The sequence below is a fragment of the Sitophilus oryzae genome, unplaced genomic scaffold (genome assembly GCF_002938485.1).
Source record: "Sitophilus oryzae breed Bouriz unplaced genomic scaffold, Soryzae_2.0 scaffold_179_pilon_pilon, whole genome shotgun sequence".
NCBI classification, from domain to species: Eukaryota; Metazoa; Arthropoda; class Insecta; order Coleoptera; family Curculionidae; genus Sitophilus; species Sitophilus oryzae.
Window position 1 is genome coordinate 9,849,745 of NW_022146501.1, and position 23,404 is coordinate 9,873,148.

At 32.2% G+C, this 23,404-nt stretch overlaps 1 protein-coding gene across 1 annotated transcript in view; it reads left to right on the plus strand.

Annotated features, from left to right (window-relative positions):
• The first annotated feature begins 4,381 nt into the window (after nucleotides 1–4,381).
• The window catches only part of LOC115882780 (microtubule-associated protein futsch), a 195,606-nt gene continuing 176,583 nt past the window's right edge, over nucleotides 4,382–23,404 (plus strand). Inside the window, exon 1 of the mRNA XM_030901020.1 lies at nucleotides 4,382–4,743. Coding sequence (XP_030756880.1) covers nucleotides 4,599–4,743 — 145 coding nt within the window. The 5' untranslated portion in view covers nucleotides 4,382–4,598. The remainder of the gene's footprint in view (nucleotides 4,744–23,404) is intronic.

Genomic DNA, 23,404 nt, shown 5'->3' on the forward strand with positions numbered 1-23,404 from the left:
TAGGCTGGTTATTTGGAGGGTGGTAATGCATTGGTTAGCCTGATTATTTGGAGGGTGTTAATGCATTGGTTAGCCTGGTGATTTGGAGGGTGTTAATGCATTGGTTAGCCTGGTTATTTGGGGGTGTTAATGCATTGGTTAGGTTTGGTTGATATTCTGGTTATTTGGAGGGTGGTAATGCATTGGTTAGTCTGGTTATTTGGGGTGTTAATGCATTGGTTAGGTTAGGTTGGTGGGGAGTGTTTGGAAGTACGCAGATCACATCGATTTCGGAATCTTACTGAACAAATCCGGGAAAAATATTTTTAAACAATTGTGCTAAATACTGTGTAATGATTTTATTGTCAATTTATTTTTTATAGTGTTTTTGTTTTGCCTCGTTTATTATATTTGTAATTTTTTCGTGTTCTTAAAGTGCGTACTAAATGTAAAAAAAATGAATATAAAGTAGAACGTTTTCGTCGATTTTTCACAGGGTGAGTATGGCAACACTGTGCATAACCTTGTATTTTACTGTCTTTATGAAGGTTATAATAGGGAGTTTTCGCATTGAAATGTAGTGAAAATTTGGAATTTTCAATTATTTTTTTCGTAGAAAAAGTGGTTCATCCAACAATTTTTTTCTTTTAAACCATTCCATTAACTATGGGATCCACATTAAAAATTAAAAAAACCACGATTTCGTGGGGACCTGTTCTGCACAAGACCCCGTATGGAGCAGCATGCGCCACTGATGCTGGGCAGGCGTGGGGAGTGCCAGCCGTATGTTATCGGATCCGGACATAGAGGAACTAATTAAAAGACTAGTTCACGGGAATCTATTCAGTCGGTAGATCCGAGATATAATACAAGGCGACGATGATGGATTCGGCCTTGTCTATTGCCACAGCTGGCGTAATTACCACGGTAAAAAAATTGTCGTGGATACTGTTTTTGATTTTTAGTTTGTTTTTTAAATATTTTATGGGAATGTTTCACTTTAGGTCCCTAAAATTAAGAAATATCTTATAAAACGAAGTAGATATTCTGAATTTTTAGACAAAAACAAAAAGCTTGAAGTGAGGAAAAATGCAATTTTTCGTAATTTTTTTTTTGTAATATTTGCCCTAATTGATTTGTGATATAGTTCTTTAAACTCTGATTTGAGTTTCTTTTTTATTTTTTTTATCTGCAATAAAACTTACCTATATGTTTTTAACATACACAATTACACGTCTCGTTATATCTCCGTACATTATAAAAATTATACACATCATACTGTGAATAGTTCTGACTGACAACGAAACGCATTAGCAAGCAAGAGGGATGTCAATGTTAGTCGGGAACTATTGTGAACTAAATATCTAGTTCAAGGAACTATTCCTCTGGAGGAACTAGAACCAAGGAACTAGTTCCTCCCAAGGAACTAGAATTCCCACCTCTAGTCTAGTCGTCTGTATTATGCTTTAACGAAGAAATATCATAATATTGTTGCGGACCCGTGTGGACTCGGCCTAACCTAACTAACTAATATGTCCCGCCCCCATATGACCTTAATATCGCATTAAAGAATAGACACCGTAATGATTTATTCGAACGTTCGAGAACAATCGAGTTCCACTGGAATGGAGGAGTACATACAAGAACATTCTAAACCTTCTCTATGCACCTAATGATCTAACGTCTAACGGATTATTCTAGAACTGTTTAGCTGTGAGTATATAAGCCGACGCCTGAGGCCTATATACCTGTAGATAAATAGTTATAAATAGTTTGTAAATAGTCCTTTAAGTTTTTTATCGTTATTGTTTTGTTACTTAGTGTAGAATAAATTGTGTTTAAATAAATTGTGACTTCCTATCCACACGGAACCGACGAAAAACGTAACAATATCATTATACATATATCATTATGTACATATTATTAGATTTCATGGAATTATAGTGATAAATTATTTTTATTAGTAAACATATGTAATATAATAAATTTGGGCACAAATTTTTAGTAGTATGTCACTAGAGTAAATTCTGTTAAATTTTACCGGTTTACCAACATTTTGTATGTCAAATATTGATTCGAAAACGCTTTGAATGAGTCACCTGTAATAAAACTAACAGTAACAACTGATTTAATCGAGAGATTGATTTAAAGGAGGCATAATAAAAGCCGTCAATCGTGCTCCGAATAATAAGTTGGTTGACATTTATTACCTGTTTTTAAAAACATCATTCAGTATCTAAACATCATCCATATCTAATATTTTTGTATATGCATTTTTGAGGTATTATATCATGTAAATATCATAGGACGTCAATTCCAACCCATCTTGACGATATAATTATGCCGATAGAGTTTATTTTGTATCATACGGTATATATGTACACTTACACTCAATGGTATAATATTGATAATATGACACATATCTTTGGATGGAAAAATAATAGCGCTATTAGTGTCTACGTTGTACAAACCTAACAACTGTATATCTGTAATGTATAATACACTGTTTTAAACATTTTATTTATGGATGTTAATAACATGCAATATATATAATTTAAGATAGAAAATATGGCTTTATTGAACTAAAATACATATATAAATATCTTTGTGTAGTGTGTAGCTACAAGGTGTAAACAGATAAACATAATATGAATTTATGTATACAGAATGGGTCACGACTAAAAATGTTTCATGATAAAACGACGACCTATTGAGCGAAGTCGATCAGCTTGACTGTGACTAAACGAGGCCAAACCTGCCTTAAATCTCGAGGCTGATCAGTGTGATTTAGCCCATTTAATTTGCATTGAGGCATCAGGTGAAAACAGTTTTCACCTCTTTTGCTTTTTCGTGTGCGCTTAGGCTAAGGGTACCCACATAGTAAGGAATCTCGATTATCATCATCGAAGGATCATCGAATCCCGATCGTTACGAGCAGCCGTTCTAAAGACATTTAGAATGGAAATAGTCAATACCTGTCATTATTGACAAAAAATAAACATGTTGAGTAGATAGTTATTTGACTGAAATTATAAATTTGGGACATTTAAATTTTTTAAAATTAATGATGATTTGATACAAAAACATTTTAAATTTATTCCAAATATCTCGAGAACCATTACTCGTAGCGATTTTTATTAAGAGACCTTTTTTACGTTAAAATGTATATTATTTTACTTAGTAGTTTTATACAGGTACAAACAAAAAGTTATTACTCTTCAAACCAGTTAAAAATATGTAGGTGGCGCCCTCTACGAGTAGGAGTCATATTGACATCAAAATCCAAATTTCTCATGTCAAAAAACTTTTTTCCTGACACCAAATTTCATCCAAATATTTACGATACTTTAGAAATTATCTGGAAAAAATCGAAATAAAAATGAAATTTCTACACCCTATATCTCCGAAACTAAACATTTTATGACATACATTTATACGAACTTTTTTACTTATTTTTATCTATAGAATATGCTGTCGAAGTTTCCGGAATACAGTTCGGACCACCCTGTATATAGTTTTTGCTCATCCTGTACAGGGTGTTCCAGGTCGAGCGTGCATTAGAAGTTTCTAGAGAACTACAATATCTAGATCGGAGATTTTTCCACCTCATTGCTTTACAAGGAGGTCTATCGATTAAAAGTATATGGAAGCACTTCCGGAAATACTGGAAGATGAGAGCAACTTTCTTATTTTAAATAGGTACCCCCATTTTTTATTACATACTTAAATTCTCTGTAAAATTCTATGAATATTGATGTTAAACACTCTATACCTAACATTAACCGTTTTTGAGAAAAAAATATTTAAAATTTTTGGACGAAAAAAACTACCTAACCAAAAATTTCTAGAGTCTCTTTCTAAAAGTTAAATTTAGTGATTACCACAGCCACTGTGACATAGAGAGAAGATAATATGTGGCTGTCTATTTCAAGAATTAAATTGTTGAAATGTCATATAATAATGGCGGTAACTGTCATGGAATTGAGCGATTAAAAAATTATTATAAATCATTTTTTTCAAACGGAAATCGACTTTTTTATTTCACTAGTGAAAAGGTTTTCCAATTCGTTACTTTTTGAGTATACATGTTCTTATACCTAAAATAAATCGTTTTTAAGTTATTTAACTTAGTTTGAAAACGTATATTTTCAGATAACTGAGATTATCCGGCAACAGCGCGACCGTGTTCTAGCCCTTGCCGGCCCGACGACCGTCGTCGTCAGCTGAGCGTCGTCGCTCCCCCTCCTCCCCTCCCTGCCCCCTTTTAGGGCGCCGCCGTCAACTCCCCTAACCCAGACACCGGTCGCTCCCTACAGTGGCGGCGCGGCGCGGGGGGAGCTCTAAAAGGGAGGGGGGACACGATCCCCCCAATAGCCGCATAGCGCAACCGGCGGACGAGCATATTCGCGATCGGTCCACCGTCGAGGACGCTTCGACCGTCCCGCCATCCTCAGTGTACGTTTCTATATGCGGTTTGGGAGAGCATAGGAGGCATCAAACAGGACCTACATTATTTGTTTCCCCCCTAAAGGGGACGCGGAATTGAGAAACATACGCTAGAAACGTTATAAGGCTGTGAAAGGGACTTTTCGGGGTAACAAGGAGGTTAAAACAGGGTAATGGAGGTGAACGGTGGAGTTGTGGTGGAAGAAAAGGGTGCTCCACCCCCTCCGAGTCCGCTAACAGGATGCTACTTGCTCGTGGTGGTCGGGGAACCCCATACCGAGGAGCATAAAGATATTATACTGCAGAGGATAGCTAAGGGTGAGTCCCAAACCGCTTTTTTCGTGATTTTTGTATAGAAATTGTTCATAAAATGATTTAGACGGTATTCTTTTGGAATATAAAGAAAAAACCTTCAGAGAATAACTAAAGTTGAGTCCCACAAGCGTTTTTCCTATGATTTTTGTTTGAAAATCGCAGAAAAACGAATAAAAATATTTTTTTGTGGTACGAATTCTGTTAGTACCCTCTGCGCATATTTGCAACAATCAGCTATTGATTTTTTTCACGTAATTTCACACAATAACTCATCATCAGTGTAAAACCCCGAGTTACATAAAATACAACTCTTATTTAACCCCCCAATTCAGTTTTATTTAAAATACATTTTTTGATTAATTTGAAAAAACAATTTTACACTTATAGAAAAAAAATCAATAGATATTCTAATTTAATTGTTTCTATTAAAAGATGTTCTGATATTATGAGTATGATTTTTTATGTAATGCTGTTAAATATTTAATGAGATAATAAAAAATATAGGTGTTACAAAGGCATGTCAAAAGTTAAAGTCATCGACCATATGATCAAGATATGACGCTTGCGCGCTGGTTTCATCCCTATTTCGATTAAAATTAATATTTGATTAAATAAATATATTATTAATTATTTTATTTCTTAATTTTTGATGTACTTGATACAAGAACGGATGTAAGTTAAAGTAAAAATGTTTTTCAAAATAAAGAATGAAATATTGTGTAACAATAAACCTTCAGCTGCCCTTAACTGTTCTATGTACAGGGTGACCCGTTTTGGTTGAAATCATACATCTTCGTTATTAGTGAAGAATGGAGGGTGCGGTTTGTACAAATCTGTTCCACTTTTTTGTCAAGACGGGTTTTTTGAACTTTTTTGTTTTTTTTTGGATATCTCTGTATCTCTGCTACTGTGAGAGGTATCGAGAAGGTGAAAATTGTTTGTTGTAGCACTTCTTACGTAGAATATAGTGGCGTAGTCTCTTATTCTAGGAAAAGCATATTTTTGAAGATATTAACTAAAGTTATGTTTTCTTAAATATAACACCCTGTATATTTATAAATCATATGATCTGGCTTGCTATGAGCTTTTCAAAATTATATATCATTTTATAAATAAATTTAAAATTTAAATATAAATACCGTCTGATTTCAACCAAAATGAGACATCCTGTATAGCATGTCCCCGGATTGTCTTTACAAGAGGAAAAACATTTTAATTATTAAGTTTTTGAGAAAGATTCATACTTTGTTAAAGTTTTTCTTAAATGGTTAATCCCGTTTACACTTTTTCTAATTTTCATACCGTTTTAGAAAAAAAAAATAAAAAATATGAAAATATGGTTGAATTTTTATTCAAAATTCGCTCGTTGAAAGTACCAAAAATAAAATGCGTTCTATAATAGTATCATTTCGTTTTCATTAATTTTGATTAACGTCATATTTTTTGCTATTTTAAAATGTTAGGCACAACATTTATAATCCGTACCTTTTCCGTAGCATTGAACTAAATACATTTGATTCTTCTTTAAAATATTAAAACAGCAAAAAAAATATGTGGATCAAATTTAATAATAACCATCTATCAAAGAACGAGATAATAATAGAATAATACTACGATCAAAGAGCCTTTTGATTTTTGGGACTATTTAGGGTTCAACTATATTTTCATATTTTTTTATTTTTCTCCAAAACAGTATGGAAATTTTGAAAAGTATTAACGGGATTAACCATTGTAGAACAAGCAAAAACTTATATGAAGAATTGATTTTTCTCAAAAAAGTTGACAATAAAAAAGTTTGTCCACTTGTAAAGACAAGCGACATACTGTATTATACAGGGTGGTCTGAACTGTATTCCGAAAACTTTGGCAACACATTCTGCAGATAAAAACAAGTAAAAAAGTTCGTATAAATATACGTCCTCAAATGCTTAGTATCGGAGATACAGGGTGTAGAACTTTCATTTTTATTTCGATTTTTTCCTAATAATTTATGAGGTAAAGTCAATATTTGGATGAAAATTAGTGTCTGGGAGTTATTTGACATGAGATTTTGATGTCAAAATTTGATTTTGATGTCAATATGACTCCTACTTGTAGAGGGCGCCATCACCTACGTGTATTTTAACTGTTTTGAAAGAGTAGTAACATTTTTCGCCCGTACCTGTATAAAACTATGGAGTGCAAAAATATACATTTTCGTGACTTTTTACGTAAGAAATACCTCTTGGTAAAAATTGCTACGAGCAGCCGTTCTCAATATATTTAGGCTGAAAATAGTCAATACACGTCATTATTGACAAAAAATAAACACGTTGAATAGACAGTTACTTGACTGAAATAATAAATATAGAAAATTTTTATTTTTTTAAATTAATCATAAACTTTTCTGCGAAAAAATTATGATAAAACAGTTTCTGTTAAACTTTTGGCACAAAAACATTTCAAATTTATGATTTCAGTCTAACAAATATTTAGTCAACATGTTTAATTTATGTCAATGGTGATAGGTAAAAAATAAATTTTAATAAATAATAATAATTAAAAATTAAATAATTTTTTTCAATTTAATTAAATCCTTTCATCACTCTTAAAACACTATATATAGTCACTTTGATATTTGCCTTCATTTACCAATATACCAATATAATTACAAATATACAATATAATTTTTTGACACCCTGTATATTGTGTATTAATTCATTGTATATCTAATATAATTATAATATATATCTATAATTATTATCTTTATAATTTCGATTCCAAATATCTCGAGAACCATTACTCGGTAGCAATTTTTACCAAGAGACCTTTTTTACGTAAAAAACTTCGTAAATGTATAGTTTTTTACTCAGTAGTTTTATGCAGGTACGGATTAAAAGTTATTACTCTTCAAACCTGTTAAAAAATATGTAGGTGACGCCCTCTACAAGTAGGACCTATATTGACATCAAAATCAAATTCCTCATATCAAAAAACTCCCAGACACCAATTTTCATCCAAATATTGACATTACTTCATAAATTATTTGAAAAAAATTGAAATAAAAATGACACTTTTACACCCTGTATCTCCGAAACTAAGCATTTTAGGACATACATTTATACGAACTTTTTGATTTATTTTTATCTGCAGATGGGGATTCATGTGGAAGCTTTGCTGTAAAAAAGGTCGAGTTGCCGCATTTATTTATTTATTTCCTGATATTGTCATCCGTTTTGACACTTTCTTTTTGTATTACGATTTTTTGGGTTTAAATAACTAGGGTTCAGATATTTTAAGCTTAAAAATGTTTACTAGCAGACCTTGCAGTGGAACATTGTTCTTTTTAGAACCTCTTTTAGTGCGAAGTGTACCAGATAGCTTAATAGCCGTAAAAAACTCATCTCAACTTTATTACAATATTTTTTTTATTAGAATATTTTATGTCCCTTAAGTGCTGTTAAGATGGTAACATACACTCACCGGCAAAAAAACCGGCCATTAAAAACTAGTCCCAATTTCAAAGTTGGATTTCTCGCAAACCACTCATTATATTTTGATGACTTTTTTTGAATTGTAAATTTATTCCTTCTTAACGGATGCTACGTCAGCAATTTTTATTCCGAATTTATTTTGAGCATATACAGGGCACAACAATAAGACCCAAACTTTTTAACACTCTGTAGGGTGCAGCAGGGACTTGATGGACTTGATGGAAAAGATATAAGGCTCATCAGTAATTTGTATTGGAACCAAAAAGCTGAAATTCGTATACATAGCGTGGGAGTAACAGAAGATTTATAAATAAAAAAGGGGGTAAGGCAAGGGTGTATTCTATCTCCAATGTTGTTCAATTTATATGTGGAAAGAGCATTCACTGACTCAATCTCCGATAGTCCCATTGGTTTGAAAATAAATGGCATTCCAATTAATAATATCCGATATGTGGATGACACAGTGATATTGGCAGACAATGCAAATATTCTCCAAATCCTTCTAAATAAGGTAAACAGTGAAAGCCAAAGACAGGGTTTAAACATAAATACTACAAAAACTAAATTTATGGCTGTTACCAGAAACAATATTCCGAACACCAGAATTTACTTAAATGGAGAGGTCATCAAGCAGGTCACACAATTTAAATATTTGGGATGCATGGTTAACGAAACGTGGTATCCGGATCAGGAGATCAAATGCAGGATCGAACAAGCAAGATCGACTTTTCTGAGACTGCGAAGATTTCTCAGAGATAGGAATTTGAACTTCGGCCTTAGATACAGAATGGTGAAGTGCTATGTCTGGTCCGTTTTGTTATATGGTGTGGAAGCATGGACACTGAAGGTAACAACAATAAACCGAATTGAAGCCTTCGAAATGTGGACCCTACGACAAGGCTAAGAGTGCCCTGGGTCGACCGTGTTAGGAATGAAGACATTCTCAGAAGAGCTGGTCTGGAACAACGTGAACTCTTCAAAATCATCAAGAAGAGGAAAATAGCCTATTTGGGACACATACTACGTGGAGAACGCTATCACTTTCAGCGTCTGATTCTCCAGGGTAAAATAGAGGGGGCCAAAAGGGGGATAGGACGAAGGAAGCTATCCTGGCTGAGAAATATTCGTCATTGGACAGGCATACAGGACTTCCAAGCACTCCAAGTCGCGGCATTTAACAGAACCATCTGATGAGGAAGAAAAAGATGAACGCCTACGCAGGAATCTGCACGGCACCTTAAGAAGAAGGGTGCAGCAGCTGTATTAGCTATTGTTAAATCAAATCATATTGTAGTCTCATCTTTTGTGAGCATTTTGTTTTTTTTTTAATCACGACATTTTGTATTGGAGATACGCTGCTTTAAAACAAACGCCTTGAAAAAAGCTTTAAAATCAAATGAAACATCAGAACGTAACCGTAAACTAACTAAAACAAGAAAATTAAAAAAAAGGTAAAGAAATTTTAAGGGACTAATATCTAGTGTCCACTCGCCTGGTGAAATTTCCCGTTTCCATATACCTATTCCTGGCATCCTAGACTGTTCGGAATATACCCAGGGTATCGGAGACATGGCGTTGACTTCGGCCATCAATTAAAACTACAATACGAGCAACATCCGTTACAGATAATGGCATTTTTTAATTTGACAACCGTTTTTCTCATACTGCAAATACTCCATTTTTGCCTATATGTCGCCTTGATTATTTACACAAACTTTCTGTGTTTTCCGAGATAAATTCTGAATTTTTCCGACACGTTCGTTTTAAAACAGCATATCTCCAATACAAAAAGAGATAATGTGGTGATTAAAAAAACAAAATGCTCCCAAAAGATGAGGCTATAATGTGATTTAATTTAGCGATAGCTACTACCGGTGCTGCACCCTACAGGGTGTTACAAATTTCGGGCAAAAAACTTCGTTTTATTGTTGTGCCCTGTATATGCTCAAAACAAATTAGAAATACAAATTTCTGACCTAGCATCCGTGAAGAAAGAATTAATTTAAAATTTAAAAAAAAAATCATCAAAATCTAATGAGTGGTTCGCGAGAAATCCAACTTTGAAATTGGGTCTAGTTTTTAGTGGCCGTTTTTTTTGCCGGTGAGTTTATATTCGAAAATTCATAATTCATTTTTATTGAAAGTTGCTTAAAAATGAATGTGATTTAAGTGAATACCATCTACGGTATTCTTTATATTCAAAATTCAGTAAATTTTTGGGTAGTTACCGACAGATCTTTCAGACATTCAGACCTCCTTTGAACTGTTTTATTAGAAATAAACTAATAGGTGCGGCAATGACAGACTTTACATTGGAAATTGCAGCCCGTCTGCATTTACAGGGATCCTCTCCCATTTATAAATAGACAGCCGAAGACAAGGCCTAGGAATGTATGGAAATATCGATATATTTGTAGCATATCGATAATTTTGAGCAATATTTTGTATATTTCATCTGTAATATGGCTGCTAGATAAAATACCGTGCGGACGATATTTTCTAACAATATTGTTTCAATTTGTCATAATCGTAAATAAATATTTTGTCAACATATAATTTTATGTCATAGTTAAATTCGTAATAGTATAAAATTTTCTGCAGTGTGATTCTGTGTGCTCTCTTATTTGTTATGGACAAAACATAAAAAAATATTAAAAACACAAACCAGAGAATACACTGATGCACACAATGAATTAATACACAATATACAGGGTGTCAAAAAATTATATTGTATATTTATAATTATATTGGTATATTGGTAAATGAAGGCAAATATCAAAGTGACTATATATAGTGTTTTAAGAGTGATGAAAGGATTTAATTAAATTGAAAAAAATCAGGTCCGTATTTAAAAAAATTAAATTAATGATGGTCACCAGAAGCCGAAACGTCAGAGTCAATATTTAATCACACAGAGTTATAGAGGAGAAAAAGCGGCCATGAAAATGTGTTTTTCATTTTAAGTTATCTTAACAAATAAAGCCACGAAAGAATAGAAAACAAAATTGAAAATTTCGAATAAATTCGGAAGTATTTGGAATTTTTCAAAATGCAATACGGGATTTTCTTGAGCATCAAATTGCGCAACTTTGCCTCCATTTAACTCCTGTATCTCTTACGATTTCCGAAATCCCAATGATGAGCGTCGAATTCGAGCCACCCTGTACAGGCTGTTCAGAAACTAAAATTGTAATAATATACAGGATTTTAAAAAAATAAATACGCCTAGAGAAATTAAGCATTAAAATTGTTACTTTATGTTCAAAAAATCGTAAATATTTCAACAACGTTAAGATTAAAGTGCGGTAAACTTTAATTAAATTTACCTTTTTTTAATTGTAGAAACTAAAAATGTAATTATATACACGGTGTGCCATTTAAAAAAATTGGCGCCGGGAGGCACGTATAGCCGCCCATACTAAAATACGTTAATAAAAAGTTGGTAGGCAGTTCTTTTAGTTTCAAAGTAAAGGAATTTTTCCAATTTTTTTTATCTCAAAAACTGCGACTTTGACTGATTTTGATGTTATTACAAATTTGGTTGCAAATAATATTCCTAATCTTAAATTGAAAACCGCGTTTCGCTAGCTACTGTAATTTTGGAATTACGATTTTTTAAAATGTTTAACCCCCTCCCACACCCCCTTACCAAACCCCACACCCCCACCAAAAAATAATGGCCAGATTCTCGGGTGCCATGGTATATTTGTGCCAAATTTGATTAAAATTGGTTTAGCGGTTTTTGAGTTATCGTGTTACAGACATACGGACAGACGGAGAGACAGACACCATGAAAATATTTTGTACTTAGGTCATCTATGACCGAAGTAACTAATTTTTAGTGAAATTAAAAAAACTTTTTTTTTGCTGATCTTAATAGCCTACCATACCTGTTGGTATGGTGGGCTAAAAATAAAATTTTGATATTTTTTATTTTTATTATATATTTTATATTATATATTAGATATTTTTTATTATTACCTTAAGTAGTCCTCCAATGATCCCATCACTTACAATTTCTAAAAATCTAAGCGTGTGACTACAATACTCCGTCTCAAATGAGGTGAATCACCCTGTATAATGTTAATTAATTCCAACCTCAGCGTCGCATTTTGTAACTCCTTTTATGTACGGATTATAGTAGTCTCTTTTTATTTATCTATCGATAATTTCTAATATCGATTTTTATAGACATTCCTAGACGTACACACCCTGTACGAATTGGGGCGTAGTCCCCAGAAGTCGTTGACTGTCTCGTTCTATGCCCAAATTAAATGGAGTAATGTCGCGAGTATCAATAGCATATCTATTTATAATGTGTGCGAAATGGCTCACTTCGTGGTACGATAGGGTACCGCACTGTCTCTGCAGAGGATGTCTGTTTCGGTCATAAAATATATTTAGAAAATGGAATATGTATGTCCTGGACGACGTATGTTCCAGAAGTAATAGACATGGCAATTATATTTAAATTTAGACACTATTTTTTATTATCTTTAATAAGTAAGCTAAAGCTAAAAGCTAAATTACTGTACTACAGCTAAATTACTGTACAGGGTGGGCCAAATTGTATGCTTTTAAAGGGAAACACCGTTTTCTATAGTAGATAGATAGAAAACTAATATCGGTGTCTGGAGCTGAATTTTTATGAAACACATGATGGTGAAAACCGCACATCGATATCTGTTACCGTTTTAGAGTTACGGGGTGTTTATCAGAAATGTACAATTTTAACAAATCGCTGCAACTTTTTTGCGATAGAAAATTTTGTATTTTTGTGAAAACATTCCCAAAGCACCTTTTTACGTAGAATTTAATGGTTTAAGTATAATCTTTTTAAAATTAATAATTTAAGAATTATCAACAGAAAATTTGATTTTTATATGAGACACCCTGTATATTTTTAATTCATTGAAAATAATTTAAAATTACCTTTCCAAAAATATAGCATAGCAGCATACTAGCTGTAATGGAAAAATATTCTAGCCTGTGAGCAGCAATTAAAAGGAAAATAATATTTGCAATGAGAGATGCAGAATTTTGTAACAATTGAAACTATATTAAACATCAACACATTTAAGCTATATATAATAAGAATAAAAATAAATAGCAAACCAAGACATGACATTTTGCTACAGTTGTTTGACATGTCGACCGTCTTCTGTTATGGACAGACAGACGGGGCCGTTTTTGGACATTTCTCGCGGAATTCATTAACTCAGTAGGGGTGAAAGATACCCTCGCATAACCGCTAAGTACTTCTTGTCTAGATTATACGGGAAATTTAAAAATAAGAACCTTTATTCTTCCGCAAAGATAAAAAACCCATAGGCGCTAAGTCCGGCGGCCTGGACGGCCAATTATTCTCGAAATTAGCTGCAAGAATTTCCTGATAACTTTAGCGTTCTGAGTAGGTGCCTCGGCTTGCTCGAAAAATATGTTTTCGAGTTCCATTAGGCACAGATCATCAATAAGGGGTCCAAAGCCTATACTATTTAAAGGTGGCGAATTTTTAAAAATTCTGTAAACGGGACTATAACAAAATAGTGTGCTATATTTTTAGAAAGGTAATTTAAGGTAAAAATGACGTAATGTAATTAATAAGTCCTTTTCAGTTAATTAAAAATATACAGGGTGTCCAAAATAAAAAAAATCAATTTTTCTGTTCATAACTCGTAATTATTAATTTAAAAAAAATTATAATTAAACCATTAAATTCTACGTAAAAAGGTGGTTTGGAAATGTTTTCATAAAAATACAAAATTTTTCATAGCAAAAAAGTTACAGCGATTTGTTAAAAATGCACATTTTTGAAAAACACTCCGTAACTTCGAAACGGTAACAAATATCGATGTGCGGTTTTCACCATCATGTTTGAGCTCCAGACACCGATATTAGTTTTCGTCTATCTAATATAGAAAAGGGCGTTTCCCTTTAAAAGCGTCCAATTTGATCCACCCTGTACATTATGGTTTTTATTTTAGTATTTTCAGGTGAAATTTGACTTCATACTCAGTTGTAGACTTGATTTAAAAATTAAATCAATCTGATTTAGACTTATTGTTAAATACTACATTTACAAAAGTCGAAGTATAATAAGAGTACCTACATATTAATATACTATCGCGATTATATTAATTGTAATTACCCTTCACTTTAACATTTGGTATTGGTTTAGAATTATAAATAGTTAACCTTTTATTTGAAATTATTTAACAAAAAATATGTAATGACGCTCGCATTCCCCATATAATTTTATATCCATTTTGACAGCAATCTTCATTTGCAAGCCATCTCTGACGCCGTTTTTTTTTTGGTACGTACACTGGATATTAAAATAATTGAGTTAAGTTTTATAGCAACCCAAAAATCTTTAAACCAGTTGGGCTATCAAAATTGAAAAGCAAATATTAATCCAGTCCAAGCAAAACACTGTATAATAAAAGATATCTTGAGATTTTTATTTTTTTAAATTTGATTTTGATGTCAATATGACTCCTTTTTGTAGAGGGCGACATCTACATATTTTTAACTGGTTTGAAGAGTAATAACTTTTCGTTCGTACCTGTATAAAACAACTAAGTAACAAATATGCGTTTAAAACGTGGTGACAAACAAACTCTTAGTGAAAATCGGTACGAGTAATTGTTCTCGAGTTATTTTGAATCGAAATTATCAATACCTGTCATCAGTGACATAAATTAAACATGTATAAATAGTTATTAGACTGAAATCATAAATTTGAAATGTTTTTGTGCCAAAAGCTCTACAGAAACTGTTTTATCATGATTTTTTTCGAAGAAAAATTTATGATTAATTTAAAAAAATAAAAAGTTCCCAAATTTATCATTTCAGTCAAATAACTACCTACTCAACATGTTTATTTTTTGTCAATAACGATATATATTGACTATTTCCATTCTAGAGTATGGTTGGTCGTATAGATTTCTACCAAGAGACATTTTTTTCGTAATAAATCACGAAAATGATATTTTATCACTCAGTAGTTTTATACAGGTACGGACGAAAAGTTATTACTTTTGAAAACAGTTAAAACACATGTAGCCCCCTACAAATAGGAGTCATATTAACATCAAAATCAAATTTCTCAGGTCAGAAAACTCCAAAATACCAATTTTCATCCAAATATTGATGTTACTTCAGAAATTATTTGGAAAAAATCGAAATAAAAATGAAACTTCTACACCCTGTATCTCCGAAAGTAGGCATTTTAGGACATACATTTATGCGAACTTTTTTACTTATTTTTATCTGCAGAATATGCTGCCTAAGTTTTCGGAATACAGTTTGGACCACCCTGTATATAAAGTTTCAAGAACAATACTAAATCTAACTTTTTACACAAGTGACTTGTTTTTTTTGTCTGATCTTATTATTAATTTCGACAATAGAAGTATTTATAGTACCACCAATTTTCTCCAGACTAGACCTTAAAACATTTGGTGCGTCTAAAAATAGTTTTTTGTTCATATTTTAGTAATGTCAGATAAATTATTCACCAGTATAGATGCGGTGGAAGCAAAAATGGAATAGGTTTTTGTTCCAAATGTCTGGGTTCGATATTTATTAAATAATATAGTGTTTCTTTCAGAATTCTCACTAGAAAAATTATTTCTCCAAAAAAAAAAATAACTCTAAACTAATAATTTTTAAAGGTGAACTCACAAAGTTTTTAAATTTTCAGTCATGTAATTATGAATCGTTAAACAAAAAAATCTGGCAAAAAAATCACAGTTGGAAAATATAAATACACCCACCCGTAGAATCCCCGACGCATGGAAAAACGCGGAAGTTGTGTTATTATACAAAAAAGGAGATTATACAAATATAGAGAACTATAGACCAATAAGCCTTCTCTCACACCTATACAAACTCTTTACTAGGATTATCAACAACCGCCTGACTACGAAACTGGATTCTTATCAGCCAATAGAACAGGCAGGCTTTCGAATAGGTTTTAGTACCATCGATCATCTACAAACAATTAAAACAGTCATTGAAAAAACAACTGAGTACAATATACCGCTACATTTGGCCTTTGTAGACTACCAAAAAGCCTTTGATAGCATCGAAACCTGGTCATTTCTAGCTGCAATGGAGGACGCGAGAATCGATTCCAGATATATCATTCCATTATTAAAAATATCTTTGATAGTGCAACCTTTCAAGTTAAATTAGATGATGACCTCAAAACAGAAAAAAGGACAAGGGCGTGAGACAAGGAGATACCATCTCTCCCAAGTTATTTACACTGGCACTGGAAAATGTCTTCAAGAAGTTAGAATGGGAAAATAGAGGTCTAAACATCGATGGGGTACACCTTAGCCATCTTAGGTTCGCAGACGATATTGTCTTGCTGAGCACCGACATTCAAAAACTGAACACCATGCTAAAGGAGCTAAATGATCAATCCGAGAAAATTGGCCTTAAGATGAACTTGAAGAAGACCAAAATAATGAGCAACAATAGCCATAACATTACCGTAGACAACGTTGTTATTGAAAACGTAGACCATTATATATATTTAGGCCATAAAATCAAGCTGGGTAAAGAGAACCAAAATACGGAGATCAAAAGCAGGATCTATTTGGCATGGGTAGCATTATTTTGGGGAAATATTAGGGAAATATGAGTGATATTTTCAAGGATAAAAAGGTGTCCATCAACCTAAAAAACAAAACTAATAAATGTGGTTAAAAGAGTGGCAAGTCTGAAGTGGCAATGGATCGGACATGTGGCAAGGCAGGATCCAGACCGATGGCCTCAAAAAGTCATTCTATGCAGACCTAAGGGAACAACAAGAAGTGTGGGCCGACCAAAAAAGAGATGGATCGATGACATCAGAACAGTGGCGGGAAGAGAATGGATAAGATTGGCTAGAGATCGCGAAGCATGGAAAAACCTAGAAGAGGCCTATATCCAACACTGGATGGAACCAGGCTGAGAAAGAAGAAGTATACACTGACCAAGGCCCTTATTGTCACACTAAGTCATACTGAACCAAAAACATCGACTCGAATGGACAGTAAACGATTGTCTTTATATTTAATTTTAAACTAGAAATTATTCACAGCATAAGTCGAATCCATTAAATACATATACATGTTACACAATATCTTTGACAGATTTAATTAAATAAGGAAAAGCTGTAGCACAGAATATTAAATAATGAGGAAACACCTACCTTTAACATTCTTTGTCACAAAACTTACAAACCAAAAAAAAACATCAGTGCGTCTCGAATGGTAGGGGAGATCGGGGCAAGTTGGCGAAGTAAAATACAAAAGGCTCCAAAATACGAACTAACGGGTTTAAAAAACAAGATCCCATTTCATCTGGTAGTACATTTATTCAGGAACATAATGAAAGATAAAAAACAAAATAAAAGTGTACTCTTGAAAAAATATAAAGAAAAAAACAAAAAAGTGCACTTTCGTCAACTTGCCCCAGTACCGGGGTAAGATGACGAGCCTATAGGGGCAAGTTGACGATTATAAACAAATGTCCTAGGTATATGTGCCATCTTTTTCGTAGACTGTGCACGACTCGTGCCACCAACTCTTGCACGTGTTACATTGAATCCAGTCTTCTGTAGGAAGCTCAATATAGGATTCCTGGCAGCCAGGACAAAAAATGTCATTAGTTTTCTTCTTCATTCCTACCTGCTTTTCACGATTTTCTTGAAATACATTTCTCTTGACTTTCACAGAATCAACCTTCCTTCTTTTAATTTCTTTTCAGTTTTTTTCATTGTTTTTCCTTTTCTGTTCTTCTTTGTTGGGTGTTGAGGTGATGACAGAAGCCCTTTGTTTAATTATTTTGGTAGTTTTTATGGGACGTGTATATTTCGAAAAGGGTTTTATTTCAAGGAGCGTAACTCGACTATCAACATTAGAGATTGTTTGACTGGAGCTGGATGAACTTATGGTACCAAGAGCTTGTGCTTCAATGTTTTTTGCAGATTTTTTTTTGCTGCAGGCCTGAAGGTCCAGGAAGGGACAAATTCATTGATCTTGCCGGCTGATTTTTTTTGGAAAGCAATGGGGTTTCAGCATCTGGTGTTTCATAGTTTTTATTCTTTGCAGAATCCATTTTATTTAATCCTGAGCGTCCTGCGGGAAAATTAAATTAACAAGTTTTTCTGCTTCTAATTAATAATGCTCTAATACTTAGGTCAGTTAGGTAAGTCACAAACTGAGCTTCCTGAGCATCATATAACGTTCTTCTGAATCTCCCACCACTAAGAGGAATTGCTTCTTTGTTATTTTGCTTTTTTATATAACGTCTAAATGTTGCTTCCGGGAGCCCATGCTCAATACTGGCAGCATTAACTGACTTATGGTCGTGCAAAATAGAGTGCAACGCGGCAATTAGCACGTCTTCTGACCAAGAGCGTCTATCCTTACGGTGTTTATAAGTTCTCACCATCTAAAAACATCAAAAAATGAATTTAACTAATTTTATACACAGTGGGGCAAGTTGACGAATTCGTCATCTTGCCTCCGTCAACTTGCCCCAGGAAACATTTTTTAGGAAACAGCAAAAATTTAATTACTAATTAAGTGAAATTAGGTTGTATCTTACCTTCTAATATTTAAAATGTTTACAATAATCAAGATTAACTATGAAAGGGGCTTCTATTTGTCTTTAAACCGATGTGAAAAGCGGTTATGATTTTTTAAACCCGATGCTCAAGTGATAGCTCCATCTATGTGTAACCCGACGTATTATACACCTAAAGGAGTTTATAGAAAAATAAATGGGATTTTTAGGACGTACAGTTTTCTTTAAATCAGTACTTCGTCATCTTGCCCGGTTCGTCATCATGCCCCGACCTCCCTTAGTCTAAAATCTATTACTTAACACCTATTATCATCTATGTCCGTCGCCTGATTTTCCTCTCCCTAGTTTGCGAATAATATTTTAAAAATCAATAATTTTATTTATGTATACAGTGTGTCTTAAAAATGAATGTTTTTTTTGTTTTTGGTTCATCTCAGCCTGAAATTTTGGTATGTCAAAAACAATATACAAAACTATACCCTAGGTTCAATTGAAGAATTCTGTCATGTCCATTTTGTGGTCCACCCTCGTATATTTTTTTACCATTATTGATCTTAGCAATTCATTTCTATATAAATAGAAACAAACACCTGCGACTAGGTGGATCTAAACAATTTCGTTAATTAAACCAAAAACGTCAGAATTTGAATTTCTAAGCTAAAGTGTTCTGAAAATAATTATATCGTTTAATATAAAACCTAGATAGCCTTAATCTACACCGGGTTTCCTAACTGGATTTTAGTATGTCCTTAAACAACGGGTAATGGTTATTAAACGAACAATAATAATAAAGATAAAAATAACCATTTTGGTTGCCGGCAATTCAATAAAGATTGTTTATTTTAGCCTTTTATATTCTACTTTAGGAACTAGAAAAAAATCATTCATATTTTATTTTTTTTCCATAGCAATTAAAATTGTCTTATATCTATCAAAAATAATAGATAAAATAGTACTTTAACCGCAAGGGTAGATTAAATGATACTTTAACAACGAGGAGAGATTAAAAACTTTATTTCTTCTCGCACGTTTTTTAATTGCTTCCATTTTTGAAAATTTTTGTATTCTTTTTCATAAGTTATTCGGGATTTAAATGGAAGTAGTTTGGATATGGCGTTTGACTGTTTTGGCTGAGGCGACAGCCTGAATATCTGTTGGTAATTTACTTATTTCGTTTTCAGCCATTTCTGGCTCCAATTCAATCAGCAATCGACACGAAAGAGAATTAAAAAATAACTGACTCAAAACTAACAACTAAGGAGACAGCTTTATTTATTTGTCAAATTATATAGAAACCAACGCCAACCCAGCACAATATTTTTTCTACTCGTAATAAATTCCTTGAAATAATAATTTCTGAATATTTTTTAAAACGTAACTCGCTTGGAAAAAATATTGTTTTATACACGACGATTAAATTGCATTATTATTATATATTATATATGCCGAAATTAAATAATTATTAAAATTAATCTTTTTGGTCGAAAATAAAATACCATTTTATCGTCTTGTATAAAAAATAACTATTAATTTTCTTAAAAACGGTACGGAAATTCGGAAGAATATAAACGGAATTAACCATTTTAGAACAGGCAAACTTTTTTATGAAGCCATTTTTCTCAAAATGTCAATAATAAAAAAGTTCTTCGTCTTGTAAAGACACTCCAAGGACATACTGTATATTATTGTTTGTGAGTGTTTATAATTGTACTTTTAAAGTTAATTTTGATTGTTTCAAATACATTTTACTAAGTATTCCACATTTCATAAAAAATAAATTTGTTTTGTACTTCAAATTTGTTTTGTTTTCTTTGTTGTTTCTCCATCATATGACATTTGTTTTTTCAGTGTAAAAATATTTTGGGAATTCATTGGGAACACTAGATTTAATAGAATGGATATGAAAGGCTTTATTTTCAATTATATTTTTAAGCAATATACCGGGAGTTTAAAATTCCACTTAACTGTGATCTCGATAATAAATTTATAGTGGCTCAAATTGTGGCCAAGTTACATCAATGAGCCCAATGATAGTACATAAAAGCGGCCCTCACACGATCAATAATATTGTCAATGTTTTTTATTGTCAATATTTTATCAATATTTGAAAGTTGGCCTGACACGGTCAATACATATATCAATATTAAGTTTTGTGCAGATATTAAGTGTGAATTATACCTATGCCAGATAATTAATTTTTTGGATTTTTATCTTTTATTTTTAAATATATCTTTCGAACTACTGGTTTTAGTAATTATTAAATTAAACGAACTAAAAAGTCAAAAATAATAAACAATTCTCTTGTCAATTGTCAATTTTCTCCAGGCACCGAACATTATCGATAACGCACGATATACGACGATTACGCCTTTGATCTGATTGGACAGTTCAATGACGGTTGGTTGCGTATTTTAATGTATCCTGAAAACAACGACGGCGATGTTCCGTCTTCCGCCATGGTTACCAATAAACTAGTCAAATTTTGTCAATCATGCGACCTAACAATCAATATATCGTCAATACGACTAGCTCCGCCTTTAATATTGTCGAGTATTTTCAGGATCCCGAAAATCCATCAATATATTGAAAGTACATCAATATGTACGCTCAAACGCTCAATAATATTGTCAATAATAAAAAATATTGACAATATTATTGATCGTGTGAGGGCCGCTTTAAGTTAAAAGTAGTTAGCGAAGTTAAGTAGTAGAACTTAACTTCGCCATTTCCGCAAATATGGCGGATTTGAAATTTCCGGTTTTCTTTTTTTTATGAGTTTAACAGTTAGAAATAATTAGTAGTGGGAACTATCGAATGAATACTATCGAAACATTCGGTAGTTGCAATTCATTCGAATAATTCGATAGCTAGTAAGAAAACATTCGTCGAAAACTATTCGAATAAAAATATCGAATAGATGCGTCATCTGCCTTGAAATATATTAATTCGGCAGCAAAAACCATTCATTTATAAAATTAATTCATTTGTAAAATTCATTTATTCGTCAGGATCGATTATAATAAAATATAAACTGGATTTTAGTTGTCGCCTGGCGACGTAGGTTTCTTTCCTAGAAACCCGACAGCGGTCGGCGGTCGGTGGCAATGGTATGAAAAAAGCCGGCATCTTTGATTTTGAGTCAGATAAAGATAAGGACCGTATATTCGTATTAGTTGGTATTAGCGAAGAATATTATTCTTTGGTATTATAGTTAGTTAGGGATAGTATGACTATATATTTTGCATTTTTTTATTAATATTCTGTTGTTACACTGCAATAATACTTTTTATTTTGGATGTAGGAAAATGATTTTTAATGTTTTTAAGCAAAACTGGTTTAATAAATAATAATAACAGTAATAATTTGTTATACCTATTAACACCAAAATTTAAAATCATTTAATATAAACATTTTTTTTAAGTAGTAGCAAAATATAAACAACAAATTAGAAGTCAAAATTATTTATATTAGATCCTGTTTAAAAATAATAGTCTCTAAATTTTTTGGCAACGTTGGTTTATTAAATAATAATAATTACAGAACTAATTTGTTATATTAACAACAAATTTTAAAATCATGAAATATAAACATTTATTAAGTTTCTAAGCATGCAGTGTAATAGAAGAAAAATATAAATAAAAAATTAGAAATCAAAATTATATATGTGTATTACTTTTTATTACTTTGTATTAGTATTTAAAAATAATATTTGCTTTTACTGGCATTTACTTCAAAAAATAAATGAAATATTTCTCCGCAAAAATCTACATGTAAGAGAATTAGCATAAACAAAATACAAATATCGTTAACTTTTTTTTTTAAATTGGCACGTGTAAAACTTTAATCAATCAATTTAATTTTCTCATCCCAAAATTTGAGTTCGATAACCATTTACTTAACCACATTACCACATTACTTATATATGATTATTAAGTTCAACTGATTCATATTACTAAAACATCTAAAATACAAATACATATGTATTTTTAAAATTAATTGTAAGTTCACCTCCTCTCTCTTAAAAATTGTTACTTCTCAAAATTTCCCATTAAAAAACTAGACCATGTACCGTATAAAATTAAATAATTGAATGATCGAAAAATCACACAAATTTTCGGAAAAATTTTGACCACCTGCCTACGTACACAATCGTCAATTTAAAAAAAAACACTACTACTTTAGTATTTTAAATATTTTAATAAACGCAAAAATAGCACAGTATTTAGAAGGCAAGTTATAAAAATTTGGAAGAACTAATAATGCACTGACGCAGACAAAAATCAAACGAATACTAAATTTCATTTATCAAAAGCATTCGATAGTCGTGGCTAACGATAACCATTTAGTCGCACGGCGAGGTTGTCACATATGCTTTAGTATGCAAATGAATGAATGATTTTATTCGAATGAAACCATTCGATAGTTGAAATCATTCATTCAGTAACCATTCGATAGTCTAATTCATTCGATCGTTCCCATCGCTAGAAATAATATACAAATACTGGGTGCGTCTTAAAAGTGGCTCACCCCTATAACTTTTTTATTTTTTCGGTTAAAATAACGAGATTTAGTATGTTAGTATATGACATAAATTAGGATTGATTGAC